Here is a 27492-nt window from a genome sequence, read left to right as displayed (position 1 = left end):
GAGAACATGTGGAAGGATGCTACAAAGATGTTGATTTTTTTTTTTTTTTGAGCTGAGGATCGAACCCAGGGCCTTGCGCTTGTTAGGCAATCGCTCTACCACTGAGCTAAATCCCCAACCCAAGATGCTGATTTAAAGTACTGTTTATCCAGCAACCACTGCCATTAATTATTATTTATTCATTAAAGCAAGAAATCTAGATAAAAATTGATTATCCTAACTTAAAATAGTTAGGTCTGATTTCTTCAGATATTTAAAAACTCAGATTATACTAGACGTAGATGACAAAGCCTTTATTGTACACCTCAAATTCCATTTGGCTAGCTCTACAAAGTGTTTTGAAGTATTTTCCACTTTAAACACTTTTGTACTTGTTTCTGTTCCTAGCTAAAGTAACCAAAGGGTGTTTGATATCGTATTTAGAGACTGCTTCATCTAAGAAGCATGTAGGTAGTTACTACATCTTGAAACCTTTTTGCTTCCCAAGTTCTCTTACTCAATCTCTTACTCGGCATTATTAGTTTGTGTCCACAGAAAAGTGAAAAGGTGAGATGAGTCGGCGAGTAGGAGCGCCTGTTGCCAAGCCGGGGATGATCCAGAGATCGATTGCTGGGACACCTACGGTGGAGGGTGAGAACCAAGTCTCTGAGGACTGTCCTCTTAATCCCCCCCATACACACACACACACACACACACACACACACACACACACACACACACAAAGTGTAAAAATAGCTTTTCAAAGAGAAGTAAAGAAATATCATCAAGTAAAATATACTCCTGTGCCACAGCAACGTTCCCAGAGTGCCTTGTATGTGCCAGTCTCCTAGTTGAAACGGTAGGTTAAGAGACAAGTCTAAGGAACTCCTTCACAAACTCCTTTTGAAAGAAACCCTGAACACGACCACCACTGGACTCTATAAAGGCTTCCTTTCCCCCAACAGAACAGTGTGTCTCATCAATCATGCTAGATTAGGAAACTATCAGCTTTAAAACTAAAACTTTTTGTTTCACAGACTCTTTTGAAGAACATATTCTAGTGTTTGAAGTTTTTGCAGGAGAAATTAGAAGACAGATTAAGATGGAGGCCAAGACTGGAAGTGTGTGTGCAGTAGAGAAAAGGAAGTGACTGGAGATCACATAGGGTAAAGGAACACTAGACATTCCTGAATTATGATGGCCACTTTTATCTGTTCAGGAAGGACCTGGAGGTGGTGCTTAACAGCTGTGAATGGAGGGATCAGGATTGCATATGTGGCAGAGTCTTTCCTCCTGCATCTACGGGACCATCCCAACTGCCTCTCCTCAGGAGTTTCTAAGAACAGAGTTCTCAGGAGGCAGAGGCCACAGGCTGTACTGTATCCCAATATACTCTGGAACAGAACAAACCCAAATAAAGGAGCCAAAGAGAACAAATTCCTGAGCCCTCACATCTCAGGCCTTCCTAGCAGACTGTGCAATTGGGAAATAAGAGTTGTCAGAGAGTCAAGTTCTGAGCACACGACGCTTGCACAATGAATTCATCATGTTCTCTGGGAAAGACTGAGGAGACAAGGAAACACCTGTCCCTGCAGCCACTGACACTCTCCCCACCAGATGTTCTGAGTTTGATCCTGAGGCAGAGACTAAAGTTCTTTTCGGACTCAACAGTGGTTAACTCAACTCCCTCAAAAAGAACAACTGGCTAAACATGTATTATATATTTCTGTAGAGATTCACATGTTTTAGCAATTCAAAGAAAACTAGCATATTTTAGTAACTAAAAAATGGCAAGTAAACTTTACGAATAGATTAAAAGTTACAAAGGAAAAAAAATGAAAAGATTCTTCCAACCAAATGAGAATCTATTCTCTATCTGTTAAATTAGTGAAAAAGCCAGGTGGTGGTGGCGAACGCCTTTTACCCCAGCACTTGGGAGGTAGAGGCAGGAGGATCTCTGTGAGTTTAAGGCCAGCCTCGTCTACAGAGTGAGTTCTAGGACAGCCATGGTTACACAAAGAAGCCCTGTCTCTGAAAACAAAACAAAAACCAACAAAACTTAGTGAACAAGAAATCGCTGGTACTGGCCGAGGCTGAGGCCAGGGGAGCCAGTGTTTCTGTGACAGACGAAAGGGGAAACAGCTGGTTTAATCTGCTTGAAACAATATGGCATTCTCAGAAAATAAAAATATGTATGATCTTTGGCGTAGCGGTTTCGTCACTGATAACCTGGCCTACAGATACATAAGCATTCATCAAACATGTCTTCAAAGAGCTTCACTGCAACACATTCATAAAGAGAAGATGAAAATAACCAAACTGATCGTGTATTTTCACCTGATAGATATAAAAGCTATTGAAAAAAAAAAAGATGTGTATGAGTCTAAGACAAAGGTTCTACAAGAAGAAAATTTGCAAGTTTTAGGATAACATGTTTAGGGCTGGCTAGATGATACAGTGGGTTAAGGTACTTGCTATCAAGCCTGATGACCTGACCAACACACCAGAATGAGAGAATCAATTCCTTCAAGTTGTCGTCCAACCTCCACATGTGTGTTGTGGTATGTGCACACGTGTGGACACAAATAAAGGAAAATAAAGGCAAGTGGGAAATTGTGGTCTGGTTTTTCTCTTTGAAGTTGTCTATTAAAATATAAATAAGTAGGGCTCTGGAGAGAGAGCTCAGTAATATGCAAGAGGACTAGAGTTTGGATCCGCAGAACTCGTGTAAGGTGTAAGTGCTTGGCAACCTGACCCACCTGAAAGACTAGCCTCATAAGCTGGAGACTGGGGATAGTGGAGCAAGCTGGCTAAGGGGACTAGCCATATAGGTGAGTTTTGGGCTTGACTGAGAGACCCTGACTCAAAAGAATGAGGAGGGAGAGCACTCAAAGAAAACTCCCAATGTCAAACCATAAGTATGTGTACTGTATGTACACAATATATATATATGTGTGTGTGTGTGAAAAGAAAAAAAGAAAACAAAATCAAACAGATAAAGCCTAACATCATTTTAAAACAGAAAAGAAAATAACATTGACTTTCAACAGCATACTGAACTCATAACTGCCTGTATTAATTTTTTAGGGAACAATAAGCTGCTGCTAATAGTGGGACTTCTAGCTTACCTAGGAGAGACTTGGAAGAGAGAACAGGAAAAGACATGCCTTTGTATTTCAGTTTATAGTTCTTTTTTTAAAACTGTGGGCATGCATTGCTTCCATAATTTAAAATATATGGAGAAATAAAAGTACAAAACAAACTAACAGCATTATTTTTAAAAAAAATCAAGATATAAAGTTCTTAGATTGAAAAAATTATCCTTTATAAAAGTTTTTAATTATGTGGTACATCTGTGTGTGTATGTGTACAAGAGTGCAGGTTTCTATGGAGGACAGAAGAAGGTGTTAGAGCCTGAAGCTTGAATACATGCAGTTATGAGTGACACGGGTACTGGGAACCAAGGTTGGGTCCTCTGCACTAAGCCACCTCTAGGCCACCACTAGCTCCTGACATGATAACAACCCTTGAACACACTAAGAAACAATTAGTAGGTACTCAAACAAAATATGAACATATTTTACAAACTTTCTTAAAGAGACAACCAAACCCCAGGATTCCATAAGTCTTGAGTTTCCTTGGTGCCTGGGTCAGAGTACAAATGAGATTCCAATTACCTATTGTTTAATGCTCCTCCAAGGTCACAGTCACAAGGCCGACATCCATCTAAATCATTGCTTAAGCCCCAGTGCTGTGGCTGCAGAACAAAAACATTAAACATGTAAGGGTGGGTTCCTCTGACTGAACAAGAGACTCAGCAGAGAACAAGCTCCAGTATGCCTCAGTTACTCCAACTATTTCTTTCAACCATGAAAACAGACAGAGGGTAGGAATATTCTAAATTTAAAAAAACCTCATCTTTGAGTCATTTGAGAAAAAGTGTTGTCCTGCTCTGAGCAAGCAATACACAGATCAGTTTTCTTCATTCAAATGGCTTTGACAGTAAAAACAATTATGGCAAGTATTGAGCATGTCTTTACATTTCCCTCACTTCAGTCTGTCACAAACCTTACAAGGAAGACCTTTAGCATTCATGCTCATGGATAGAGCAGAAAGGGAGGAGAGCTTACTCCCAAATAAAAAGAAAGGCAACTGCCAGGCCTTGGGATTCTCCTGATACAGAGGAGATCTCTGCATCTCAGAAATGAGCAGAGGTTTATCTGCTCACAGCCTCACTAACTTAAACCACACTTCTAGATGTCTATCAAGCATCTCTCAGGATTGTACACAAGCATACGTACTTGTTGGTCACAAATACTCGTGTGTATGTGGCATGTGGATCCTCTAAGCGAAACTAAATAAAAGCAACATAAAAACATCATGGAAGCTGTAAGATTCACTACCCTCCTAAGTCCTCCACTCAGGGCTAGAGCTGAGGTTCAGTATTAAACCCCAAAACGTGAAAGGCAGAGGGTTCAATGGCTAGCACTCCCTCCCCCAAATTATTCCATTGAACTGCTATTGGTGTACTTGCTCCAGATTTTGTCAGTCTAGATGAAATTTTTTTCCTACATGAATTCACACCTTTTGGTCTTTGTTTTATCTGTTAGTATAACAACGTAAACATTTCCTTGCATTAGTCTTATTTTCCACAGCAACTGATATCACTTTGTATGGAAATCTGGAAATCTCCAAATTTCTGTAACTATTTTCCCACTACTGATTCCAAGTCTCCTGCTATAATTAATAAGATACAATGAATTTTGAGGGGACATACGTTTGTCCAATTCTCTGAGGATCTCATTTGGAGCCTCAGAAATGAGGTTACTAGGTTAGGAATATCTTCACTACCTCCTGAGGCATCTCTCTGAAACACTTTCCACAGTATGATTCAACCTGCATTTCTGTCAGCAGCTAACGAGTCTTAGATCATCATGTCCTCACTAGCAGTTAACACTACCATTTTTAAAAACTGTTCACTTGTCTTCATAAGTGGTGTTTGCTATGGTTTGTCAAATAACTCACTAGGAATTCTCATTTTGACTTTTCTCCTTGGGTCTCTTAGCATTAACTTGTAAAGATAATAGTAAAATTCATAATGGAACAGCATTCCTTATTTGCCAAATATGCTGGTACACACATACCATACAAGGACCTAGGTAGCAGGGTCGGGAGGACTGTGAGTTTAAAGCCTGTCTTGGGCATATATTGAGACCCTACCACAAAAACTAAACAAAACATGTCACATTCACTAACTTCTCATGCCCAGAGGTTAGAATTTACCTACCAGACACTGGTCACAGCGCTGACCTGTCACCAGTCGCCTACAGTAGCAGTACCCAGTCTCAGAATCACAAGGATTCCCACCAGGAATCGTCCCCAAAGGACTGCAAGCACATGCTTTATTAAAGACAAAATGAAACAAAGAAACACAATCCCAGTGAGTCCAAAGCTGTGGTTTAGTTTTAGAATTTCAGTGTAAAAATGGAACTATATTCATGGGAGAACACCCCAAACAGACTTACATTTACAACCAAATGGATCTTCAGCACTTAGGTCATAGAAGCCTTCTTTACACACATCACAGCGCTCCCCTTCCACATGCAATTTGCAACGACACTGACCAGCAATGAGACCCACAGAAAAATCAGTGTGACCATCACAGATCCCTCCATTCTCAGAACCAGCTGGATCACAGGTACATGCTGAGAGGAACAAGGCACCAGGAATTAAGCTGTGGCTTTTTGTGAACACATATGTTCTCTTCTACCCTCCAAATCCAGACACAGATCTTAAGAAGGCTTGACTAGCAAGTAAATGCTTCTCCCAGCATCCTAGACTGCAATTAACTAACAATTCTGGCTATGCGGCTCAGAGTTTGAGCTCCAGGAGGAGGATACTGACAAACTATTCTGCATGAAAAGTGGTAATAACGGGTCCTTTGAATGACATTTCCCAACGTACGTTCACAGAGATTGGGGTCTCGGATGTCCCTCTCGGGGTGCTGGTAGTAGAATGGTTTGCACTGCTCACAGCTGCGTCCCATGGTGTTGTGCTGGCAGTCATCGCACACTCCCCCGCTGACATTCCCAGTGGCCAGGAAGACCGCCGCGTCAAAGTGACACGAGCTGGAGTGTTCGTTGCAGTTGCATTCTGTACGACAAGAGCAACCGTCAAGAACAAAACTTTTCAATATATTTACAAATGGAGGATGAACTAGCAGGAAGGAAGCTCATTTAGCAAAGTGGGGACTGAGTTTGAGTAAAACAGCAATCAGCGAGAAGGCTCTGGTGATGAAAAAGGACATAGCCCTTGTTGATCCTGCTTGACTCCAAAAATCGGGTTAGCACCTTTGAAATTGCTAGGCTGGGTGGCGGTGGCACATGCCTTTAATCCTAGCACTCCAGAGGCAGAGGCAGGAGGACCTCTGCATTTGAGGCCAGCCTAGTAGACTTACTTGGCTGTTTTCTTAGTGATGAAAAGTGACTAACATAGGAAGAAGGATGTGATTCCACTGAAGGTACCTTTGGCCCCACCCAAGTAGAATTGATTGAAGTACTTTCTACTATTCTAAAGGACATTCTAGGTGATGCATTCCTAGAAAAGCCATTTGGGGTTGCATAGCTGAAGAATGTATGGGGATGACAGTGGCAAGCAGGTGGCACACCCTGTAATTCCAGCACACGGCAGCCCAACAATAAACCAGACTTCTCTCATCACTGAGGCAACAACTTAAAAGAGGAAGGCTTTACTTTGGCTTATAGTTTCGGAGGGTGTACTCCACAGCTGGCTGGCTCTGTGATAAGGCAGAATACAATAGCAGAAAGGCATGGAATTGCAGAGCTGCTTCCTTCGAGACAGCTAGGAAGCAGAAGAACAAACTATAAAGGGTTGGGGACAAGAAACATCAGAGGCAAAACTCCAAGACCTAACTCCTTCAACTGGACTTAACCTAGTAAACCAGTCATCAAGGAACGCATCAATGGACTAACTCACTGATCAAGTTAGTGCCCTGGGGATCCAAGTACTTCTCAACATTGCCACCAGCAGGATACCAAGCCTTCAACACGTGGTCCTTTGGGGGCCACCTCAGACCCAAACCAGAAATAGACTGTATTTGTCTCTCATTTGTCCTGCTGTCCTTGTCTTAACAGCAGACACAATGTCAGGATACCTTTGCCATTTTCCTGGGTCAATGTCAAATATACCAGTTCTTGTCAGTTGAACTCGGTGCATACATATTACTGCTCTGGGAGTGATACAGCCAGGAGAATGACATCATCTTTCCTCCTCTCTGCAAACAGTGTCATTGTGAAGGGCAGCTCCCCAGAAAGTGGATCCCAACTGCCTCCAACAGCGCTCCCCACTGACACTTACTTTTGCAGGCATTGCTGTTTCGACCTTCAGCAGGTCTCCATGGCAAATCATGGTAGAAATCCATGCACAGCTCACAGTTCAAACCTTTGGTGTTGTGCCTGCACATGCAGTGCCCATGAACCTGGAAAGTTACAAACCAGGAGAAGCAACATCAGAAACATACAAATGTCCACACTTTTTCCACAGTCAGCAGAAGATATCATCTTTCACACACATCTCTAGCTCCTCAAAGTGAGGGCTTCTTAATGTTTTCTTTCCCCAACTAATCAAGTTCTACCTATTAAGTTGATGGCTATCATCCTTGTTACTGTAATAGTTTCTATAACACAACGGACAGTCAACTGAATATCTACACAAAGAATCCAGATGAGCAAAATTAACTTAATTTTTTAAAGGACTGCAAGCAACTAAAGAATACTGACTGCAGGCGAAATGGTCCTTTTCCCCAGGGAAGAACACATCAATTGGTTATCCAATACTAAATGATCGTCCCTGAAAACACACATACAAGTAACATACAGACTGAGCTTAGGTATTCAGAAATGTATGTATATACTTGTACATACACACACACACACACACACACACACACACATATTCTTACATGTAACAACAATTAATGAAAAAAGAGGCCATAAATTTAAAAGAGAGCAAGGAGGTATATGGGAGAGTTTAGGAGGAAGGAAAGAGATGAAGAAAATAATGTAGTTATAATATAAAAAAATAATTTTTAAGTAATTATTTAAGAATTAAAATCACACAACAAAAGATACCTGGGGCCTGTGAGATGGCTTAGTGGGTAAAGGCCTTTGCTACTGAGCCTGAACACCTAAATTTGATCCCCAAATTCCAGATGGAAGGAGAAACTGACTCCCTCAAGTTGTGCTGTGACTTCCATATGAACTCAGTGGCACATGTGTGAGGACATACATACACACACACCAAATAAATGAATTTTAAAATGCAATATATTTTTGAACTAGTTATCTAAGAATAATCTCTTTAAAGCTACTGTAATAGAAACCTGTAAAAGTGAATGTAGAGCTCAATGTGCACTGGTCTCCAAGAACCAGCTCTAACGACTTCAAATTTTACACTGTGCCAGGTGATCATTTCCTTGAAAAGGTTTCTGCCTCCCCCTCACCTCCTTAAGCCCAGCACTTATCTTTCCTTAACTATAATAAAAAACATTTTTACCATGCTTTCCTTCAATTAAGAAAATAAAACCATGAGAAAGACACACATTATTTTTTCTAAAAGATTCAGGATGCACTACTGTGTGTCACTTTACTCCAAGGTGTGCTTAAGACCCTTGTAGCCTATGAAGATAATCTGATCATTTCTACCAAACAAGTAAGCAGGTACATAAGCCCTTCACTGTAACCCTGATGTCTACTGCCTGGAATTCGGGAACAGGACAGACAGGTCCCTCTTCTCTTGCACCTGTCTTGACAGGAGTGCAGTTAGGCAGAGATTAAACTCTCATTCTCAGGGGTTCTGCTGAACTAAAAAGCAGTCAGCCAGCCCACACCACAAGACAGTCAGCCTCTGAATAAGCACATTCTGAGGCCATGAGAATGACTTGAATAAAGTCACAAAGATTTTTATGTTGCAAATTCAAGTCCATCTGGAGAGTTCTCAGAAAGATGTACTGATTAGAAACATATCCCCTCCCTTCAGGCTGTTAAAAAGCTGACTTGTTTTACCAGGAAGACTTCCAGCTGGAGTAAAGGGAAGGCAGAGGTTTTAGAAGGGCAGAGTACACCGATCCTGCGCCCTTTGAACATAGACTAACAAATTTTGAAGAGACAGACGGCAAATAAGCAACATATCCCTGTGGTCAAGGGAGGCCCAGAGACTATGGGAGTGGCCGAGGCAGAAGCAGGAACTAGGTTTGAATGCCCACCACTAGTCACTCATTTAGTAATTGCTAACTTTTTGGTTTCCTTTCTCAAGGTTGGCTGAGTCCCTCCCTATGTGGTATTAAACTCCTAAGGGTTGAAAGAATTTTGCTGGAAACCACTTAAATGGATTAAAGTGCAATACCCTAGCCTAACTGCTATAGTTTACTGCTCTGTTGTAACCAAAACCAACTTGGGAGAGAAAAAGGGTTTATTTGGCTTACACTTCCAAGTCACAGGGGCATCAATCAGGACAGCAAGTCATGAAGAAATCTGGTGGTAGCAATTGAAGCAGTCCGTGGAAGAATGCTGCTTGGTCCCCATGGCTCAGTCAGCTTGTCTGCTTTGGACCACCTGCCCTCCCACATTGATTACTGAGCAAGAAATGTGCCACACTAGTTTACAGGTCAGTCTAATGGAGGCAATTCCTCAAGTGAGGCTCATCTTTTCAGGGGACTATAGTCTGTGTCAACTGGACAAAAGCTAACAAGTATATTGACCATTTGGCAAAGAAACTGAAATCTCAAAGTTCAAACAGTTGATTTACAAACACAATATAAAATTGGCAAAGAAAGAAAGGTTTAAGGAGAGGACAGAAAGGAAAACTCCATTTGATCTCTAAGTAGCATCTCTGGTCCTGGGTTACAGTTGCCAGTCTCTCTGGGCTGAGGCCACCTTGTTCTTGCTAGCATAAAGCCTGGGGGGCTTGTGGTTTTTAAGCTTTCTTAATGGAAATACAATCTGGATGGTTATTTAGACAACTTTTTAAAAAAATTTTATTTATTTATTTATTATGTATACAGTGTTCTGACTGCAGGCCAGAAGAGGGCACCAGATCCCATTACAGATGGTTGTGAGTCACCATGTGGTTCCTGGGAATTGAACTCAGGACCTCTGGAAGAGCAGCCAGTGCTCTTAACCTCTGAGCCATCTCTCCAGCCCTAGACAACTTTTTAATCCCTGGTAACTAAAATACTTCAGCAACAGCCTACAGCAATGGATTCCAAAACCTAATTCTGGGTCTATGAAACTAGTAGTTTCTACACATGTTCTCCTAACTTAAGCAACTCTCCAAGAGAGGAAATCAGCACTCAACCACCAATATGACACAAAAATTGAAGTCTGTTTTGAAAAACTAAAACCCTAAAAAAAAAAAAAAGGTGAGCAGGCTTAAAGACAATTTTGCCTTGCCTTTCAGATCACCTGTACAAGCATCCACAGGAAACTTACCATTCCTTCCACTTCTTCATCAATCCCATCCACAGGGGCACATTCACTGGCATGGCCATAGCAGAAGCAGTTCCCACGAACTACCATATCATAAACGGCATAATAGTACTTCTCTCTGATTTCCATTCTAGAGTCCAAAAGGTTATCTCCCAAAGTGTGCAGTTTCACAAACTTTATTCTCAAGTTGGTGATTTTTAATAGATCTATAAAGGTCAAGATGAAAGGTCTCATCAGACATTTAAGCATGCTGTGGCAATTCTACATTATTTCTCTTTAATGATGGATTGAACAAATGACAGCAACCTAAGTAAAATTCACTTCTGAATGAACTAGATGATGGTTGTAAACCTTACCACAGTTAACACAGTGCCATAGCCTCTGGAAGCAGGAAGGTACCACAGTCTCCTCAGATTACTAAGAATGCCAGTTATAGTCTTGGAGTTCCAGAAGCCACTGCCACTTAAAAGTACTGCAATACCTTTGGCTCCACAGCCACTGCTGTTAGTCAGTAATTTCTTTCAGGTAGACATGGGTTTATCCTGGGTGCCAATTCTAACTATATCAGGAACATATAAGTGTTTATTTTTTGATGAGAAAACACTATCTGAAATTTCCTGCCACTTAAATTCAAGTTATAAAAACAGATTTAACACAGAAGAAAATTACCTTTTTAGGGGAAGAATGTCTCAACCAAGCTTTTCTTAAAATAGTATTTTAATAATTCATATGTGTATACTGTATTTCTATCATCCTCCCTTTCTTCCCAAGTCCCCACAACTCCCTCACAAATTCATGGCCTCTTTCAACCAAGTTTTGAGCAACATTGTAGTCTACATTTTTTTGAAAAACGTTTTCATATTTATTAATTCAGAATAATGACATGAGGACAAAAGGGCTTCCTTCTAGATGCCATGAAAATTGTTCTTCCTGCACAAACGTTTCTTATATATCAATTTGTCTTCTTTTATCTTTCCTCTTTCTTTCTGGGTCTGTAGGCCTAAGCTTATTCCAGAAGCTGGGCTGTCAGTCACATACTATAGAACTAGTTAGACCAAGGGACAGTCAATCTGCTACTCAGGTGTTTTTCCTTAATGGCCAACCTGCACCTACTAAAGTGGACCCTACAAAATCTGGCCAGCCCACTACATTGGATAGTTTTGGAGACCAAATGCAGTTTTAAATAGTTATAACACATGCACAGTTTACAATGAAGACAGAAATGGCTGAGGCTGGAAAGGCAAAGTCCACGCATTAAACTTAGGCTCTTCGTAAAAATCAAATATGAAACGGTCTTGTGCTGAATGGCAGCTGACAATGGCAACATCTGCACAATGCTCATGCACACAGCGAGCACTATTGACAAGAGGCCGGAAAACAAACGTCAAGGGCAGCTGGAACATTTAGAAACCCTTGAACTTCACAGGAGCCCTCAGAAAAGCAAACAGCCCCCCACTCTCCTGCCATGTGGAGTGATAACAGAGCCTCGAGCTGTCTGCTTTCCAAGATGTACATCACTTTGAAGTGAGTCTTCATGGTCTCAGTGATAGAAAGAAATTCTGTTCCCTTGATTGCTAAGTAAATCAAAGGCACAAACAGCGAACATGGCCACATCCTAGAAATGGTCCAGATGCCACTGAACAACAAAAGGCAAGAGAACTGAGTTATGAATTTAGTACATTCTTCATGTCACACACACTTCACAAAGTCTTTTTATAGGAACTCCAGAGCTATTTGTCGTAACCAGATTTTCAGAACTACAGCAACAGTCTTATGACTTGCTCAGAGACTGCATGACATATCATTAAATACTTGTTTTAAGTAGAATGAATGAGTAAACTACTGACCCAAGACAGTCTTGAAAACATGTAGAATTAATTTAAGTTGGAAAGCAGACTTTGTATATCTGGATATCTTCTACTCTGTTCTCCCATGTCACAAGCTAGGAAGTTCTATGAGAGCTTGATTAAATACAGGGCTGTGCAGAGCTGGCAAAGACCAGCAAGAACCAGCCCCATTACCTGACTGATTGCAACCTCATAGCAAGGCAGAATAGGAGAGGTTATCACTCTCTTTCACTCTGACGGGGCGGGCTCTAAGCACAACCTCCGCTGCAGCTGCTGGCAATAAAGTTAACATTATTACCACCCGCCACTTCAATCAACTGAAAACTTTCTATCTGTCCAGCTCTACACTGGTCACTTATATAGGACTCATTTTATCTCAAACAACCCTCAGGTTGGAATTTCCACTCAGAGACAGAAAAGGTAAAGTTTAAAGTATGTTACCAGGTCATGTAGCTACAATATGATAGAATGATATAAAAACCAATGAGTTTAATTATTGAACATCCTGTTTCCCAAGATCAATCTGTAGTCCTGTCATAACATAAACAATTGTTGAACAGTGAAAAGAGCTCTGAACTACAAATTGTATCATAGGAGCTCAAGCCCCACCTGCTATTTCACTGCTCCATCACCTTATGCATGTTATCTAATTTTGCACTCGGGTCATTCAAGCATCAAAAGGCTATACAATCCTCACCTTACCACATACACTGGTCATGACTGGCATCAAAAGGCTATACAATCCTCACCTTACCACATACACTGGTCATGACTGGCATTGCTGATAGTTCTTAATATTCTTGCTTCCCTTGTTTGTGGATAAGAACCCTTGCCCAGAGTTTTAGCAGAACAGGCCACGTAGCCAGAGATATTCCCAGTATCTTCTGTGCTCTAGCAACAAGACTAATTATAGCAATGAACAGAAATGACATGCATAACCTCCATGTCTTATCTTCATTCTTAACTTTTAGAATGAGGACACAGTAATAATGCTCTAACTCTGCTAGTGTGGATAATCCTAGGAAGAGAGATAATCTTATAGCTACGGTTACCAGATTTAGCAAATAATAAAGGATGCTCAGTTACATTCAAATTGATGATAAACCCTCATTTTTAGTTTAAGTACATCCCCAATAGCAAATGATACAAAATTATACTAACCATTAATATTAGATGGAACACATTTGTACCACCTACAAATATTTACTTGTAATCTTAAAAAAGAGCATGTTATTTATCTGTCACTTAAATTTAACTGCATTAGTGAGACTAATTGTGGTAACTGAACTATATTTCTTTGAGAATCCCTCCAGTGCTGGAGAGATGGCTCTGTGGTTAAAAACACTGGCTACTCTTCCAGAGGACTTGGTTTTAATTTCCAGCATACATGGTTGGCTCACAACTATCTGTAATTCCACTTTCAGGGGATCTGACTCCCTCTTCTGGCCTCTAGAGCACCAGAAATGTGCACATACATGCAGGTAAAACACCCATACACATAAAATTAAAATTGAACCCCCCCTGCTAGTTTCATATAAGCAAAAGAAACATCCATTTTATTTAAGCAACTGTATTTGAGGGATGTTTCACTACAGCAGCTTAATCTGTACTCTAATATACTAAGCAACAAAAAGTATAAGCTGGCATGGTCAGTATAGTTTTTGGAGTTCTGCTGACATAATCAAAATGTGTTCCCTGTCAGTGAAGACTGATTACTGTTAATTTGACGAGCTTCTGAAGACTAAAAAGAAGGAAGAAAATGTAGGTAAATTTAGGATTGAGTATGAAGACACTGGTAGCAGGGCTCTGTGTAGGATGATACTTGTTCCATTAGGACTATTTCCCACCTAGGCATTTATCTGAAAACAAGCTTACTCTGTATCCTTGGGCTATAAGGATCTTCTATTTTGAAAGCAGGATCTAAAGCACGAAATATCACCTAAAAATAGATAAGAGGGTTAGTATCTTGGGAATGATAAAAAAGCAGATTAGCAAGTAGAACAAAGAGGCACACAAACCTCTCCTTCTGTTGAGGGCTCAATATCAGAATATCGAGAGTCACAAATGATGTCATCCACTTTCTTCATCGGGCCAGTTAAAATGCCTGGGAATGAGCTCTCACAGTCATAGGCAAAGTATCTGTACACACCCCAAGTCTTCCCAAAGTCAGAAGAACGCTCGATCAGCATGGCAGCTGGACGGAATGTCTGAAAGCAGGAGAAAAGTCATTTGATGTTGTTGATTGCTGATGTGACCTTTTCAAAAATGTCACTCGTGTGCCACAAGCCCTGACTTTGGTTGGTACAACAGACTCAGTTGGCTTTTGAACATTACACACTATTCTATGGAGGCTGTTTTTGCAAGGAAATACTTCTCACATTAACAGATCAACAAGATGTTTCTCTTTGGAACCTGATTATAAACAGGTTTTTGTAGCTAACACATTTTGGTATATTTAGCCACTGTATCCATTATAGAACTGAATTTGAATGCCTGCTCTTTCACTTCCTCGTTTAATCATAGATGTACTGAATGCCATCATATTCTGCACACAGTCTAATAAGGAATATATATGAGCATATAAATCATAGTACAATATGTCAAACACATGAAATGTGAGAAAACAAGCAGAATTATTCACAACAGCCAGAGTGGCAACAGCACCAAGTGCCTATAAAACTGGTAAAGGAAGAACAAAATGTGATAATACAACAGATTATAATTCAGCTGCAAAAGGAGGGACACCATACTCGCTGTAACATGGATGGACCTTGAAGGCACTGTACTAAGTGAAATAAGCCATGTAAAATTTCAAAGATTATGATTCCATTTATGTTAAATACCTAGAAGACAGAAAGAGGTTACAGAGAAGAGGAGTGGGGCAGTGAGAGGTTACTGCTTAGTGACTAGTCAGAGTTCCTATCCAGGGTTAAGACAAGGTCATAGATGACATTGACAGCAGTCATAGATGTATGATATCTTGAATATGTCTAACATCATTGAGTTTTATATGTAAAAAATGGGGAATTTTGTTATTCATACTTTACCACAAAAGTAAGTATTTTTAAAAAGATTTATTTATTTATTATGTATAGAGTGTTCTACCTACATGTAGACCTGCCCACCAGAAGAGGGCACCAGATCTCATTATGGATGGTTGTAAGGCCATTATGTGGTTGCTGGGAATTGAACTCAGGACTTCTGGAAGAGCAGCCAGTGCTCTTAACCTCTGAGCCATCTCTCCAGTCTCTAAAAGTAAATATTTTTAAAGAGAAAAATACTACAGAATGTTTCACAGAGAAGATGACAAGAAGCAGAGAAACCAAAGAAAGCAAAAAACCTTTAACTCCAACAATTATAACATGGACAGAGAGAGGTAAAGTTGACTGTTCTGTATAATTAGTGACACTTGGTCAATTAAATTGTAGTGAAAAAGAATGTAGGAAAGAAGCACAGGCCCCAAAGCATGGGTGGCTGTGTTGAAAATGACATGAATGAGTCTCTAACGATCCTTTAGGGCCAGTCTTAATACTTGAATCTCTCCAACAAAGCAAATGGTAAGGGAAGGAGAGGCCAGCACTCTAGGAAAGCACCTCAAGCTGAACACAGGAGAACTGGTGCCAGCAGCAGCTCCAACTGTGTGCTCATGGGTGCGCCCTTCTTTCTCCTTACCAACCAGCAGTGAAGCAGAGAAGTGAAAAGCAGAGAGTCAGAAGAACAGGAAAAAAGATCAAATCCTCAGAAGAGGATGAAGATTTCAGGAGGGTATGAGGAAAAAGGCCAAGTAGAAATAAGAAAGAAAACAGACGGAACCCCCAAAATAGGTAGATGCTTCATATTCATGAGCATGCTGTGTGCATAGGCAGATGTTTCACACCCATGAGTATGCTGTGTACATGGGCAGATGTTTCAAATCCATGAGCATGCTGTGTGCATGGGCAGATGTTTCACACCCATGAGCATGCTATGTGCATGGGCAGATGCTTTATACCCATGAGCATGCTGTGTGCATGGGCAGATGTTTCACACCCATGAGCATGCTGTGTGCATGGGCAGATGTTCCACACCCATGAGCATGCTGTGTGCATGGGCAGATGCTTTATACCCATGAACATGCTGTGTGAATTTTAGGAAGGGGAAGTCACATTACCATGGGAGAAAATCAAAAGAAAAATCAGCCAACTTAGGAAACAGAACTTAAATAAAGATGAATTTCTGGATTTAAATTGTCCCTTGGGGGAAAAAAGAGTAAAGTAAAATAAATAAAAGTAAGTAAAATAAGATCATCACATGGCAGAATTCTTTTCAGAGTGCAAATCCACTAACCTACCTTCTAACTTCCTTAATAATCCTGACTGACAGATAAAATTCATTTTTCACCTATCTAGGCATAGAAGAAAACATTCCTTTATCAAACTGAAGAGAATTGTAGACTAAGAATTTTTAGGAAGGGAGTGAAGAGCACCTTTGACTATATGAACCTGATATGATGCAGGCACAGCCAATCCTATTAGGCCAGGCTGGCAAGAAGTGAGCAGGCTTGGGATGGGTGCACCTGGTATGATGTCTCAGTATCAAAAGGCAGCAGAGGGGGTTGGGAATTTAGCTCAGTGATACAGTGCTTGCCTAGTGAGCACAAGGCCCTGGGTTCAGTCCTCAGCTCTGAAAAAAAAAAAAAGCCTGATCTGACCTAGTCTGGTGATCAGATGGTCAAACACCCTAACAGTCGTGCTGGAACTCATCCAATAACTGATGGAAGTGGATGCAGAGATCCTCAGCCAGGCTCAGGTGGAGCTCCAGGTGTCCAATTGTCAAGAAAGAGGAGGGACTGTAAGAGCGTGAATTGGCCGGGCGGTGGTGGTGCATGCCTGTAATCCCAGCACTTGGGAGGCAGAGGCAGGTGGATCTCTGTGAGTTCGAGGCCAGCCTGGTCTACAAAGCGAGTTCCAGGACAGCCTCCAAAAGCTACAGAGAAACCCTGTCTCGGGGGGAAAAAAAAAAAGAGCCTGAATTGTTGAGACCAAGATTGGAAAAGCACAGGGACAAATAGCCAAACAAATGGAAGCAGATTAATTATGAACCAAAGGCTGTGGAGCCCCCAGCTGGATCAGGCCCTCTGGATAAGTGAGACAATTGAGTAGCTTGAACTGGTGGGGAGGCACCCAGGCTGTGGGACCCGGACCTGTCCTTAGTGCATGAGCTGGCTGTTTGGAACCTTGGGCTTACACAGGGACACTTTGCTCAGCCTGGAAGGAGGGGACTGGACCTGCCTGTACTGAATCCACCAGGTTTAAATGAATCCCCAGGGGAGTCTTGGCCCTGGAGGAGATGGGAATGGAGGGGAGGGGATGGAGGAAAGGTGGGGGTGGGGGGGAGGGGGGAGGTCGGGGGAACCCATGGCTGATGTGTAAAATTAAAACACAAATATAATAATAATAATAATAATAATAATAATAATAATAATAAAGAAAAAAAGGCAGCAGAGAAGAAACACACAGAGGCCAGTCCTGGCTGTGCTTCCTTCTCTCTCACTTCTGGAAACTTTTAAATCCCAAGGGCCATTGACCAGTCATCCAATTTCCTGTGGAGTTATAAAGCTGCAGGAATTGGAACAGCACACTTTACCTAAGGGACGGAAGAAGCCTTCCCCTGGCTCTGCTTAGTCATTAAGCTTCTCAGGCCCCTTATTGCTGCACAGGGACTGCTGAATGCATAATAAACAGAAAGGCCTGGAAACATCTGTCTGTAACAAAAACACTGGGCGTACACACACGAATGAGTTTTTCTAATCTAAGAAAACCCAATTCACCTACCAACCAGCCATCCCCAAGCCAGCCCAGTGGAGAATAAACATAAATTCTTCACCTTTGTCCTGCTTCCTCTTCTTTCCATTAAGTGCTTTTAAGAATCTGCATCTTCCTAAGGACTTGACTCTTAAGCTATTTTAGACACAACCCTTTCCTTCCCCTGTCCTGCTGCCAATCTTTCTCCAATTCAAGACCAACCTTTGATTCTATGGCATCTAAGTGACATTCTCAGGAAGCAGGGACTCCCCCTCTCTACAGTGGTTCTCAAAGCAGCAGGGGCAAAGGGTGGCAATGTGTGGAAGCAAGTGAGTTAAAAAAAAAAGTGTCCAAGAACAGGTGAGCTTCTGAAATTTGGAATTTAAAATGCTGTATAATCCAAACTTTTTTTAAAAAACATAGGGTCTTGCTATGTAGCTAAGCTAGCGTGGCACTTTCTTTATAGATTAGGCTAGCCTTGAACCCACAGAGACCTAACTGCTAGAGTGCTGGGCTTGTGTACCATGCCTGGTTTCCTTGGTGAGCTTTTTCTGTAACCTACTGAAAAGGCTCCCTACTTCCTATAAAGTTTACATTCCTCAGCAAAGAGTCAAGGTCCTTCTGTCTTATACCTACTTGCTTCTTGGTTCTTATTCCCCTCACCACCCTGACCTTGAAGCATGTGGATGCAGTACATAATGATCATACTAAAGGTACACTGCTCTCAGACTCATCCACAAAGAACAGTTTTCCTCTATCTCTTTCCTCTGAAATCATTCTCATCCCTGAAGTTTTTTCCTTATGCCAGGCTGTTGGGTAATAATTTCCTCCAAGATTAACATTCCATCCTGCAGGAAGCTCATTAAGCAGGAAGGTAAACAACTGAAAATAGCTTCAGGAAGTCCCTGAAACTGACCAGCTTCTTTAGTCCCTAATAAAAGCTAAGAGGCCCTCTTAGAAAGAAAACTCTCAGACAAGACCAGCTATTAGACAAGCAGAAATCAGTAGAGTTGCTCAGAAGAGGTTTAGACCAACTGAGGCACCAAGAAAGGACTCTCCAGCCTGCTGAGCTTCCTCAGGCTATGCAGTGTGCTTCAGGTTTCCCAGCTTTTGTGAGTTGTCACCCATGCTGGAGTCCTTGGTGATGCTGCTGTCTTTGAATCATTTCTGCTCCTAAGTAACCTCTCACCCATATTCCTGCTAACTTCAATTAAACTCACTGGTTCACCATGTTGCACTTTGGTAGTATCCGAACTTTGGTCTGTCATGGATTCCCTACTGGTGTCTGGGGTGGGGGGTGGGGGTGGGGGTGGTGGTGGTGGTGAGCGTGTTTTGTCTCCCCAGGAAAAATTTTGTCACAATACAAGCTAACATTTACAAAAGGTGTCAAGTTCCCAATATGAAGATTTCCCCTGTTCCTAGAGCACAGGGTCATGCCACACAACCTTTTGATATAGGCATTTTCCTTTCATTTTACAGTGAGGAAGTCAAAGCTCTGGCCATGTGTGCCAGGAAGGAGCAGAACACAAATCACCCCAAGTCTGCCCTACCCCAGGGGTTCTGCTTTCTCACAGAAGCTTGGAGGCTGAAGGATGAACCTTCTCCCTTAAACTGAAATTGATATAATGTCTCACTGCCTCCTCAGCCTAACCTTTATAGCACCTAGGTGTAGAACAGGATTTCATCCCTTGAATTCAATCACAGAATATGCACTTAAAGACTCTGGATGTAAAAGAATTCAGGGCCATGCATGTATTGAAGCAGATGCTTTCTCCAAAGACAGGGCCACAGATATCAATAAAGAGGATTATGAATATTTTAAAGAGTCATATAACATGAAGATGATATCCTCATGTGAGGCTGAGCTTGAATTGAAGCATTAAGGTTGAGTGTAGTCAATAAAAAGGTTAGGTTGGTGGCAAGGAGTCCCTGACAAGTTAGTGGTAGCCTTTATCCAACCACTTTCAGTATTAAGTGTCACTATTAACCTTCCTGCCCCTGCAGTTGTCACAGTGGTTAATTTGGAGGACAATAAGGGAGTGAGGTACACAGACTGGGAACCAAGGAGCTTGACACCCTCTATTCACGTCCTGACTCCCACGCCTGCCCTTGCTCCTTGGCCTCTCGGGCTTGAGTGTCAGACAAAAGTGAGACTTCTATGGCTCCTTGCCAATAAGGTAAAGTGATCCCCAGCCTCTGTTCCTAACCCAAGAAGATGCCAATAAGGCCCCCAATTCCACCTGAACTCTATACAAAAGTGATTTTAATCTGGGGAGCAGTAAGTAAATTATGAGTTTTATGTGTGCCAACATGTACTTTAAGCCATGTGAAGTCTGTCATTTCCAGGCAGCTGCTTAAGAAACAAAGGCACTTTGTACAGAGACACTCCCTATTCCTAGAGTCATTTTACATCTTGAAAAGAAAAATGGGGAGAAAAAAAAACCCTGCATTTAAGAAGGCATTCGTGTTTCTTTAGGAACTGAAAAACTCTTCCCACAATTTTTGCAAAATTGTGGAACCTAAGATAGCACACTTCTTTTAGAGTTACCAAATTCAGCATTTAAAATATAAACATGAAGGATCAGAGATATACTCTGCAAATGTTTTATTGTGATTTGGGAGGAGGCCAAACACTTGTCTTTCTCTACTGGAGAAATAAAGAGATCTCTAATTAAAAGTTTATAGATGCATTGCCCTGGGATAGAGATTCTTCTTATTCACATGAAAATAGTACGTGGAAAGGGCAGTTATCCATGTCCTTGTTTGAAAGCTCTTCAATTAGCCTAATATTTGACATTAACATTTAAGTTCTCATTTATGCCAACTCACAATGAACATTGTTTTTTCTGAATGTAGACATCACAGTGCTCTTGAGCCTGATTGTGAGAAAGGGAGGGATTCCTTACCTTGAAAGTCATTATGAGATGAGTGAAATGGAATTCTGCTTCCAAATCCAGTTGGATAGTTACATTCTCCACGCCTGTATTAAAACAATAAAGGAGATGATGGGGAAAGTCTGAACAGCTGACTCGCCTTCTAAATGGCCTTTAAGCTCCTCATACAAATCCCCTCTTGTGTCTTGAAGCTGGAGTTGAAGCTATTAATGGAGGTCCTTTGTTCTCATTTTAGAGGTGAAGCACAAGTCAGAATGATTCTTTAGTTTTCCATATATCATTCCAGAGTTCATTTTACTGGATTTGCTCACTGCCACAAGACATCTGGCAAAAGGCCTCTCAATACTGTTTGCTTAGGAAGCCATAACCATTGCCCCAACCCTCGAAGCCAAAAGGGGGAAGGGAGCGCATGTCTAGTGCACAGTAGGGGGTTGGTCTGAAGAGACACAGAAGAAACACAAATATTTCTTTTTTTCCTAAGTGACAGGAAAGAACACAAGCAAGTATCACGTGTGTTAGTACATGCCAACTCAGGGAAACTCACCCTTGATGGTAGTAAACTTTGGCTATACATCTACACCTGAAAAACCATTTTCTTTACCAAGGAGGTAAAGAACAGGTCAGATAAAGAAACCTGTCCCCAACAAAACTTCTCCCCTTTCAGTGGGGAGCCTAAACAAACAAGCCTCTGCACAGTGCATGGCGCCCTGAGGGCGAAGACCCACTTGAACACACTAAAAAAGCCACTGGAATTCCAGGGATAAAAAGCACCTCCCCCAAGGCCCTAAGGTTCTCTAAGATGCCCCCTAGGTTAAGAGGAATGTTCTATTGTCCCAGTAAGAAGTTGCCTCTAGGGTCCATCTTCCCAAGCAAAGAAGTCTTGAGTGCAGGAAAACAGGAATGTGTCAGAATGAATCATGTTACAGCTGGTATATTTTCAGGAAGTCAGTGGGACCTTTTGAAATAAACTCGCCTGCTGGAAAAAGGCCAATTCGACCGTGGGGGAAAAGTGGTCACTGGAACGGATGTGAGTTAGTTGGAATGTTAAAGAAAAACACCATAATCATAGCCATGAGCCTTATCTAATTTACTAAAAAGAACCATCTTACAAAACTACTCTAGGCATTTCTGAGCTAAGCAACTATACATTTCTGTGCTAGACTTTTGAAATAATGTAAAGTACAAAGCAAGACTAGCACCATTCCTGTAACAAAGGGACTCTCTCTGCAATGTGTCCCTAAAGCACATTCCATTTAGAGTCACAGCCTGATAAAGCCGGATGGTTGCTCTTTTTCCTCTTAATATGGGAAGAAAAAAAAATTTGCAGAGAAGACAACATGATTATTTTACAGTGTATCTGATTTGTTAGATCTGAGAACAGATTCTGTGAAGAATGAGAAGTCACTGTCATGGCTGACTGAACCTGAGCACTAAGATTCAACCTCACCCTCTAACCACCCAGCACCCTCAGGACACACAGAAAAGAGATAAGGTCACACTCACAGAGAGTCTTTAATTGTGAACTATCAGACAACAGAGATGACAAGGTACAGGGACAATTGGTGACTTTCTGGTTGCTGAGCCCGGATCTGTTTAATCTCATCTACCCTCTGTGACAGAGCTCAGACCCCACTGTTTGTAAAATCTTTCTGGTATTTGGGATCTTTTGTTCCCCTCAAAGCTATTAAAACGAATGAACTCCTGACATCTTTAAGAAAAACCTTTAATCACATTAAAAACTACTTTACCATTTCTTAAGTAAAATGGGGCCATCCTTCTCTCAATATCCAGGAAGCTTTGTATTTCCACTTCACTGTAGGTCAGGAAGAGCTCCCAGACCCTGCTCATAAAACGTTTATGCTGTTTCTGCAGTCCTCTGGGACTCAGATTGATAGAATCTTTTTTCACACTGGACTACCAACCATTGTATTTCCTTGTAAAAACAACTCATTCTAAAAAGTTAATCTACGTGTTTTCTGAGGGCTCACCTTTTTCTCTCTAGCAAGTTTGTAACCAATAGGATTCTCAAGACTAATCAATGAACAAGCAACTTTCCCTAGAAACAAGTCCGTTTAGAAAACCTGCAATTCATATCCAGTTACAGAAAGCTATAAAGGAATTCCTCATAACAGAGGGATTAATGACAAGTGCCTGCAGACACCTAAGAACTCCTGAGATACAGGAATGAGGAGCTCTAGTTGTTTCCAGGCTGTTTATGACCACGCTTGGGTTCACTTCTGCAAGGACTTCTTCCATAATTTAAAAAAAAAAAAAAAAAAAAAAAAAGATTTAATGAACTCAAGCATGCACGGCAGCAGCATATATATGTAATCCCAGTAACTTGAAAAGACTGAGGTAAGAGGGTTTCCAGTTTGAAGCCAGCCTGTGCTTCATAAAAAGCAACAAGTTGTTCAAAAAAAAAAATATATATCTAAGATCTAATGTTACATGGCTAACTAACCAATACAACAATTCTTCCTGTATTCCCTAAATTTCACACAGCTTTGGTTTTATAGCAATATTAACATATTTGATTAATTGATTAAGCTAAATGACAAAAAAAAGAGGCCAAATTCCCATCACTAACAAAGAGGCATGTTGATAAAACTATACAATCACGTCACAGTGCTTATTTTATGGGGTGATCATTTGTTTCATGAATCTTCTGTAGCTAGAAGGCTGGAGAGGGGCTACAAGTTTGTCTTTTCTTGGGGGTTGGTGACAAAAACTGCTGCTGTGTTCTGTGGAAGGGACCAAGTGTGCAGTCTTCCCTGCTCTCTCCGACTCCCCTCAGCACACACCCACTCCCTCAAGGTGAGTCTATGACACTCCTTTGGTCTAGCATCAAGCACTGCTTTCTGACGGACACAAACTTCAGGAAGGAGGGCTGGATCTGACCAAGAAAGTTGAGTGCTCCAGATAGTATTCTGCCAGGGGCTTTAATCACAGGATGAAGAATCCAATCAGTCACAAATACCTATGTGATCATGTCTTCCTAGTTAACAGTCAGTCACACTCCATGGAACTTGTTCCCACACCAATCACATACCATTTTCAGATTGCCACCAAATCTTAAGGCGGTTTGGAGCAAATGTGGTGACCACATTTTCAATGAGATGGCTGTCAGGATTGAGGGCCTCATCATAAGGGTCTTGGGAATCACATATGAAGCATTTCTTGTCCTCCTACAAACAAAACAGTTTTGTGAGTCTATGAAACAATTTCAGTTAAAAAAAAAAATCATTAAGTCTACAATACAAAAAACAAACGACCACCTTCAAGAAAAGTGAATGTGGAAAAATTATGTGATCTATGTCATATTTTTCACTTTTAAATTTATTGAATTGTCTGAAATGCTCTGGAAAATTATCTCCTTTCTTGCAAACTTAAGATCAAGAGTAAAATAGGGCATTGTTTCCATACGCTACTAACTTATTCAAACTTAAATTTCTAGGCTTAAATCTTAATCTCAGTAAATAGCTTATTGAGAAGTAAAATGCAGAAGAGGTATTAGAAAGTTTTTGCTGACATGATGCAAACTGAAAATTAGGGGGAAGGGAACAAAAAACAGTTCAGTTGGCTCGATTTTCTAAAGCATACATGAAGAGACCATATATGAGGCAAAAGTATCGAGTCCTTGGGTGCCAAATTCTTAGTTTCTACTTCGTTCAAGGTTGGGGGTGTGAGCTGAGAGTACGGGGAGGAGGCCTGGGGAAGAGGGTTGGGGAGGAAAGCCTGTGCTGGGATCAACATAAACAGGGAGTGTTTCTAAGGATCTAAATAGACACAAACTAGAATGATGACAGACTTTGGTTTCCATAGAAGCAAATTAATTTCTCAGTTTTTTTCCTGAACGGCAGCCACAGGGACTCCGGCATCAGATCTCTACTTTTCACAGTATGTTACAGTGGATCATAAACAGAACAGTTTAGGGGTTTCTTTCCCATATGGAGCTTGGTCCTAGGCCTTTATTTTCTGGAATACAAATTATTTTTACATCTAAAAATGATGTTAAGGCTGAAACATCTACAGACCAATATGTATCTTATAAACAGAATCTGGCCAAGGGTGATATAAAGCCAATACAGACTTTATTTTTGCAATTGTATTTAATTAATTTCCTGCCAAAAATTATTTGAAGATGGGTGGTGGGGGGCAGGAACCCTGGAACAATCAGGGCAGGAATGCAAAGGGATCAGCAACTATAGTTCCCCACTTTCATTTTATACCCATTCATTTCAGACAGAGAGAAGACCTTGAGATCTCTGATAAGCACTCTACAGTGTCACAGCTAATCATATAAACCACAGTCTTGCTCTACTTGCTTGTAAGTGCAGTTTTCACTGTGGGCCAAGCTGACTTCAGAATCTGTGATTCATTGACAAAGTGCCCTGACCTTTGAAGTAAATGTTAGCACAACAGTTTAGGTGAAATGCTAATATTAGAAAAGGTAACATTAATTGCCTTCATTAACTTGTAGTCAAGGAAACTAGTACTGAAGAACAATTACCAGAACTTAAAAAAAAAAAAAAAAAAAGTTTAATTATAGCTTCTCTACTAATCAGGAGGAAGCAGTCTAGACAGCTCTGTATAAACCTGGAAGCAAATGAGTGGAATCTACTTTGCCACATTGTAACTCTATTTTCCTACATGTGCTAAGCAAATCCCAGGTCACTGTCCTGATGAACCACAGTCACTCACAAGCCTGGGTGGACTGAGAGGGTCCTGCATGTGAGATTAACACCTGCTATTGTTAGAAACCCCATTGCATTTATAGCCTCTTTTTGTTTTTCCCAGGAGTTGGGGGTTGGGGTAAGAGTGAGCAAAATGATTGTGCTTCTAGATATTATATGGTGTGCTTTCCTTTATATTAGCTCTTATATTAAATATAGCTTCTGAAATCTAAAACCTGAGTCCACATTTAGAAGCAGGTTCTACCCAGAAATTTCATTTGGTCTTCCACCATCATGATGCCATGACAACCAGAGCATTTTTCAATAAGGAAGTGTGTCTGATCCTGAGTGAATCACTTCACAAGGCTTCAGTGCTTGGAAGGAACGTCCTTATTTATACTCAAGTGAAAGATGAAAAACCCAACACAGCACTGATCAGTACACAATAATGATGCTTGAACCATCTTCAACACACACTTTCAAAGGGGCTTGAACAAACAATAGCAACAACAACAAACAGGCAGGACCCTACAAGGCACAAAACAGAGGCCAAACTCCTCTGCAGCCTGGGCTTCCCCTACGGATGGTGGTGGCAGGAAATGTTTGGCGGATGCGACTGTGCAAACTGAGACTAAGACAGGGTGAGCTACCAGGGCTACTCTGCTGACTATACTTCTTTTTCAATTTTATAATTTAATTTAATGGACTGAATCTACCAGGTTGGCTGTACTTCTTATCCAGATTGACAGCAGGATGTGGAGTCTCTTGGGCATGGACCTTTTGGTCGGCCAGGAGGAGGATGCAGCCCACAGTGGGTTCACTAGCCAGAGCCAGAGCCGCCTTACCTGCAGGTGGCTGACAATACAGTAGGGCTCTGGTTTGTGCAGTCCACATGTTGAGGTCACTGAGAGTTTTTGAGCTCGGCCGATGAGAAGGTCGCCAGTGGCAGGGTAGCAGCTGCCTTCTGCACAGCCATAGCTGAACTCTGGTTCCTGAGCACACACTCGGGTAACCCACAAGGCTACAGGAGGGAAAAGCAACAATGTTAGGGGGAAGGAGGAAGAAAGCACTGGACAAGCCAGAGCAAAAGGAAAACATCTGGAGAGGCAAACAGAGAGGATTCAGAAGGAAGGAGAATACATAGAAAACACAGAAGAGAAATGACAGCAAGAGAGGCCAGGAAAGCCGGGACAAGAAGAGAAGGGCTAGGAAAGAAAACCAGACAGGTCATTAGGTTTGACCTGCAGTCAGAGGAACAAATCATCTAGGAAATCCACCCGACTTCTTTTGTATACTCTGATCTGCCCCAGACAAGCAGCCCCTTCGCGAAAGGTGGACATTGTGACCTGGCCACTTGGACATGGCTGGACCAGGGCACAGTGAGGTTGACCCCGCCACGCGCTGCACACCCGCTCGTGAGAACCCGTGTGCAATGTCAGTGCCCAAATTCTCTGTGTGAGTGTGGGAAATCTGTGGGCGTTGGGACACAAGAATATGTACTCGTGTACGCGCCAGGGTCACCCGCAAACGCGTCGGGGTGATTATTGTGTTTGCTGTAAAAGCCGATTCCCTGATCTAGAGGCGGCTAGTGTGTCTCTGCAGTTCGGCAGTGGCTTCAACACTTCGCCATTCCAGCAAAGCACCCCGGCCCAGCTCTTCATGGTACAACCCCGAGACAAACATCGATAGTTAATTAAAGCCACATGGCCCCAAACAGTTCCCAAGACGAAGCCTGCTCTGGGCTCTGACACTTTCGTGCGTAATGGGTTTTTCGAGGATCCTCCGCAGCCTGCCACGCCAGGGAGCCTGCT

At 41.6% G+C, this 27492-nt stretch overlaps 1 protein-coding gene across 2 annotated transcripts in view; it reads right to left on the bottom strand.

The window, feature by feature from the left end:
* The window catches only part of Lamb1 (laminin subunit beta 1), a 70704-nt gene that overhangs the window by 42539 nt on the left and 673 nt on the right, over window positions 1–27492 (bottom strand). For both annotated transcript variants that reach the window (XM_036205966.1, XM_036205967.1), the window contains 11 exons: window positions 26527–26702; window positions 24058–24193; window positions 21021–21094; window positions 14350–14538; window positions 14207–14270; window positions 10488–10690; window positions 7357–7477; window positions 5944–6132; window positions 5505–5684; window positions 5267–5379; window positions 3657–3736 (listed from right to left, as the gene is read on the bottom strand). In XM_036205966.1, the coding sequence (XP_036061859.1) occupies window positions 3657–3736; window positions 5267–5379; window positions 5505–5684; window positions 5944–6132; window positions 7357–7477; window positions 10488–10690; window positions 14207–14270; window positions 14350–14538; window positions 21021–21094; window positions 24058–24193; window positions 26527–26702 (1525 nt within the window). The remainder of the gene's footprint in view (window positions 1–3656; window positions 3737–5266; window positions 5380–5504; window positions 5685–5943; window positions 6133–7356; window positions 7478–10487; window positions 10691–14206; window positions 14271–14349; window positions 14539–21020; window positions 21095–24057; window positions 24194–26526; window positions 26703–27492) is intronic.

This window comes from Onychomys torridus, chromosome 14 (assembly GCF_903995425.1).
Source record: "Onychomys torridus chromosome 14, mOncTor1.1, whole genome shotgun sequence".
Taxonomy (NCBI): Eukaryota; Metazoa; Chordata; class Mammalia; order Rodentia; family Cricetidae; genus Onychomys; species Onychomys torridus.
This window is presented reverse-complemented; position numbering and strand designations above follow the sequence as displayed.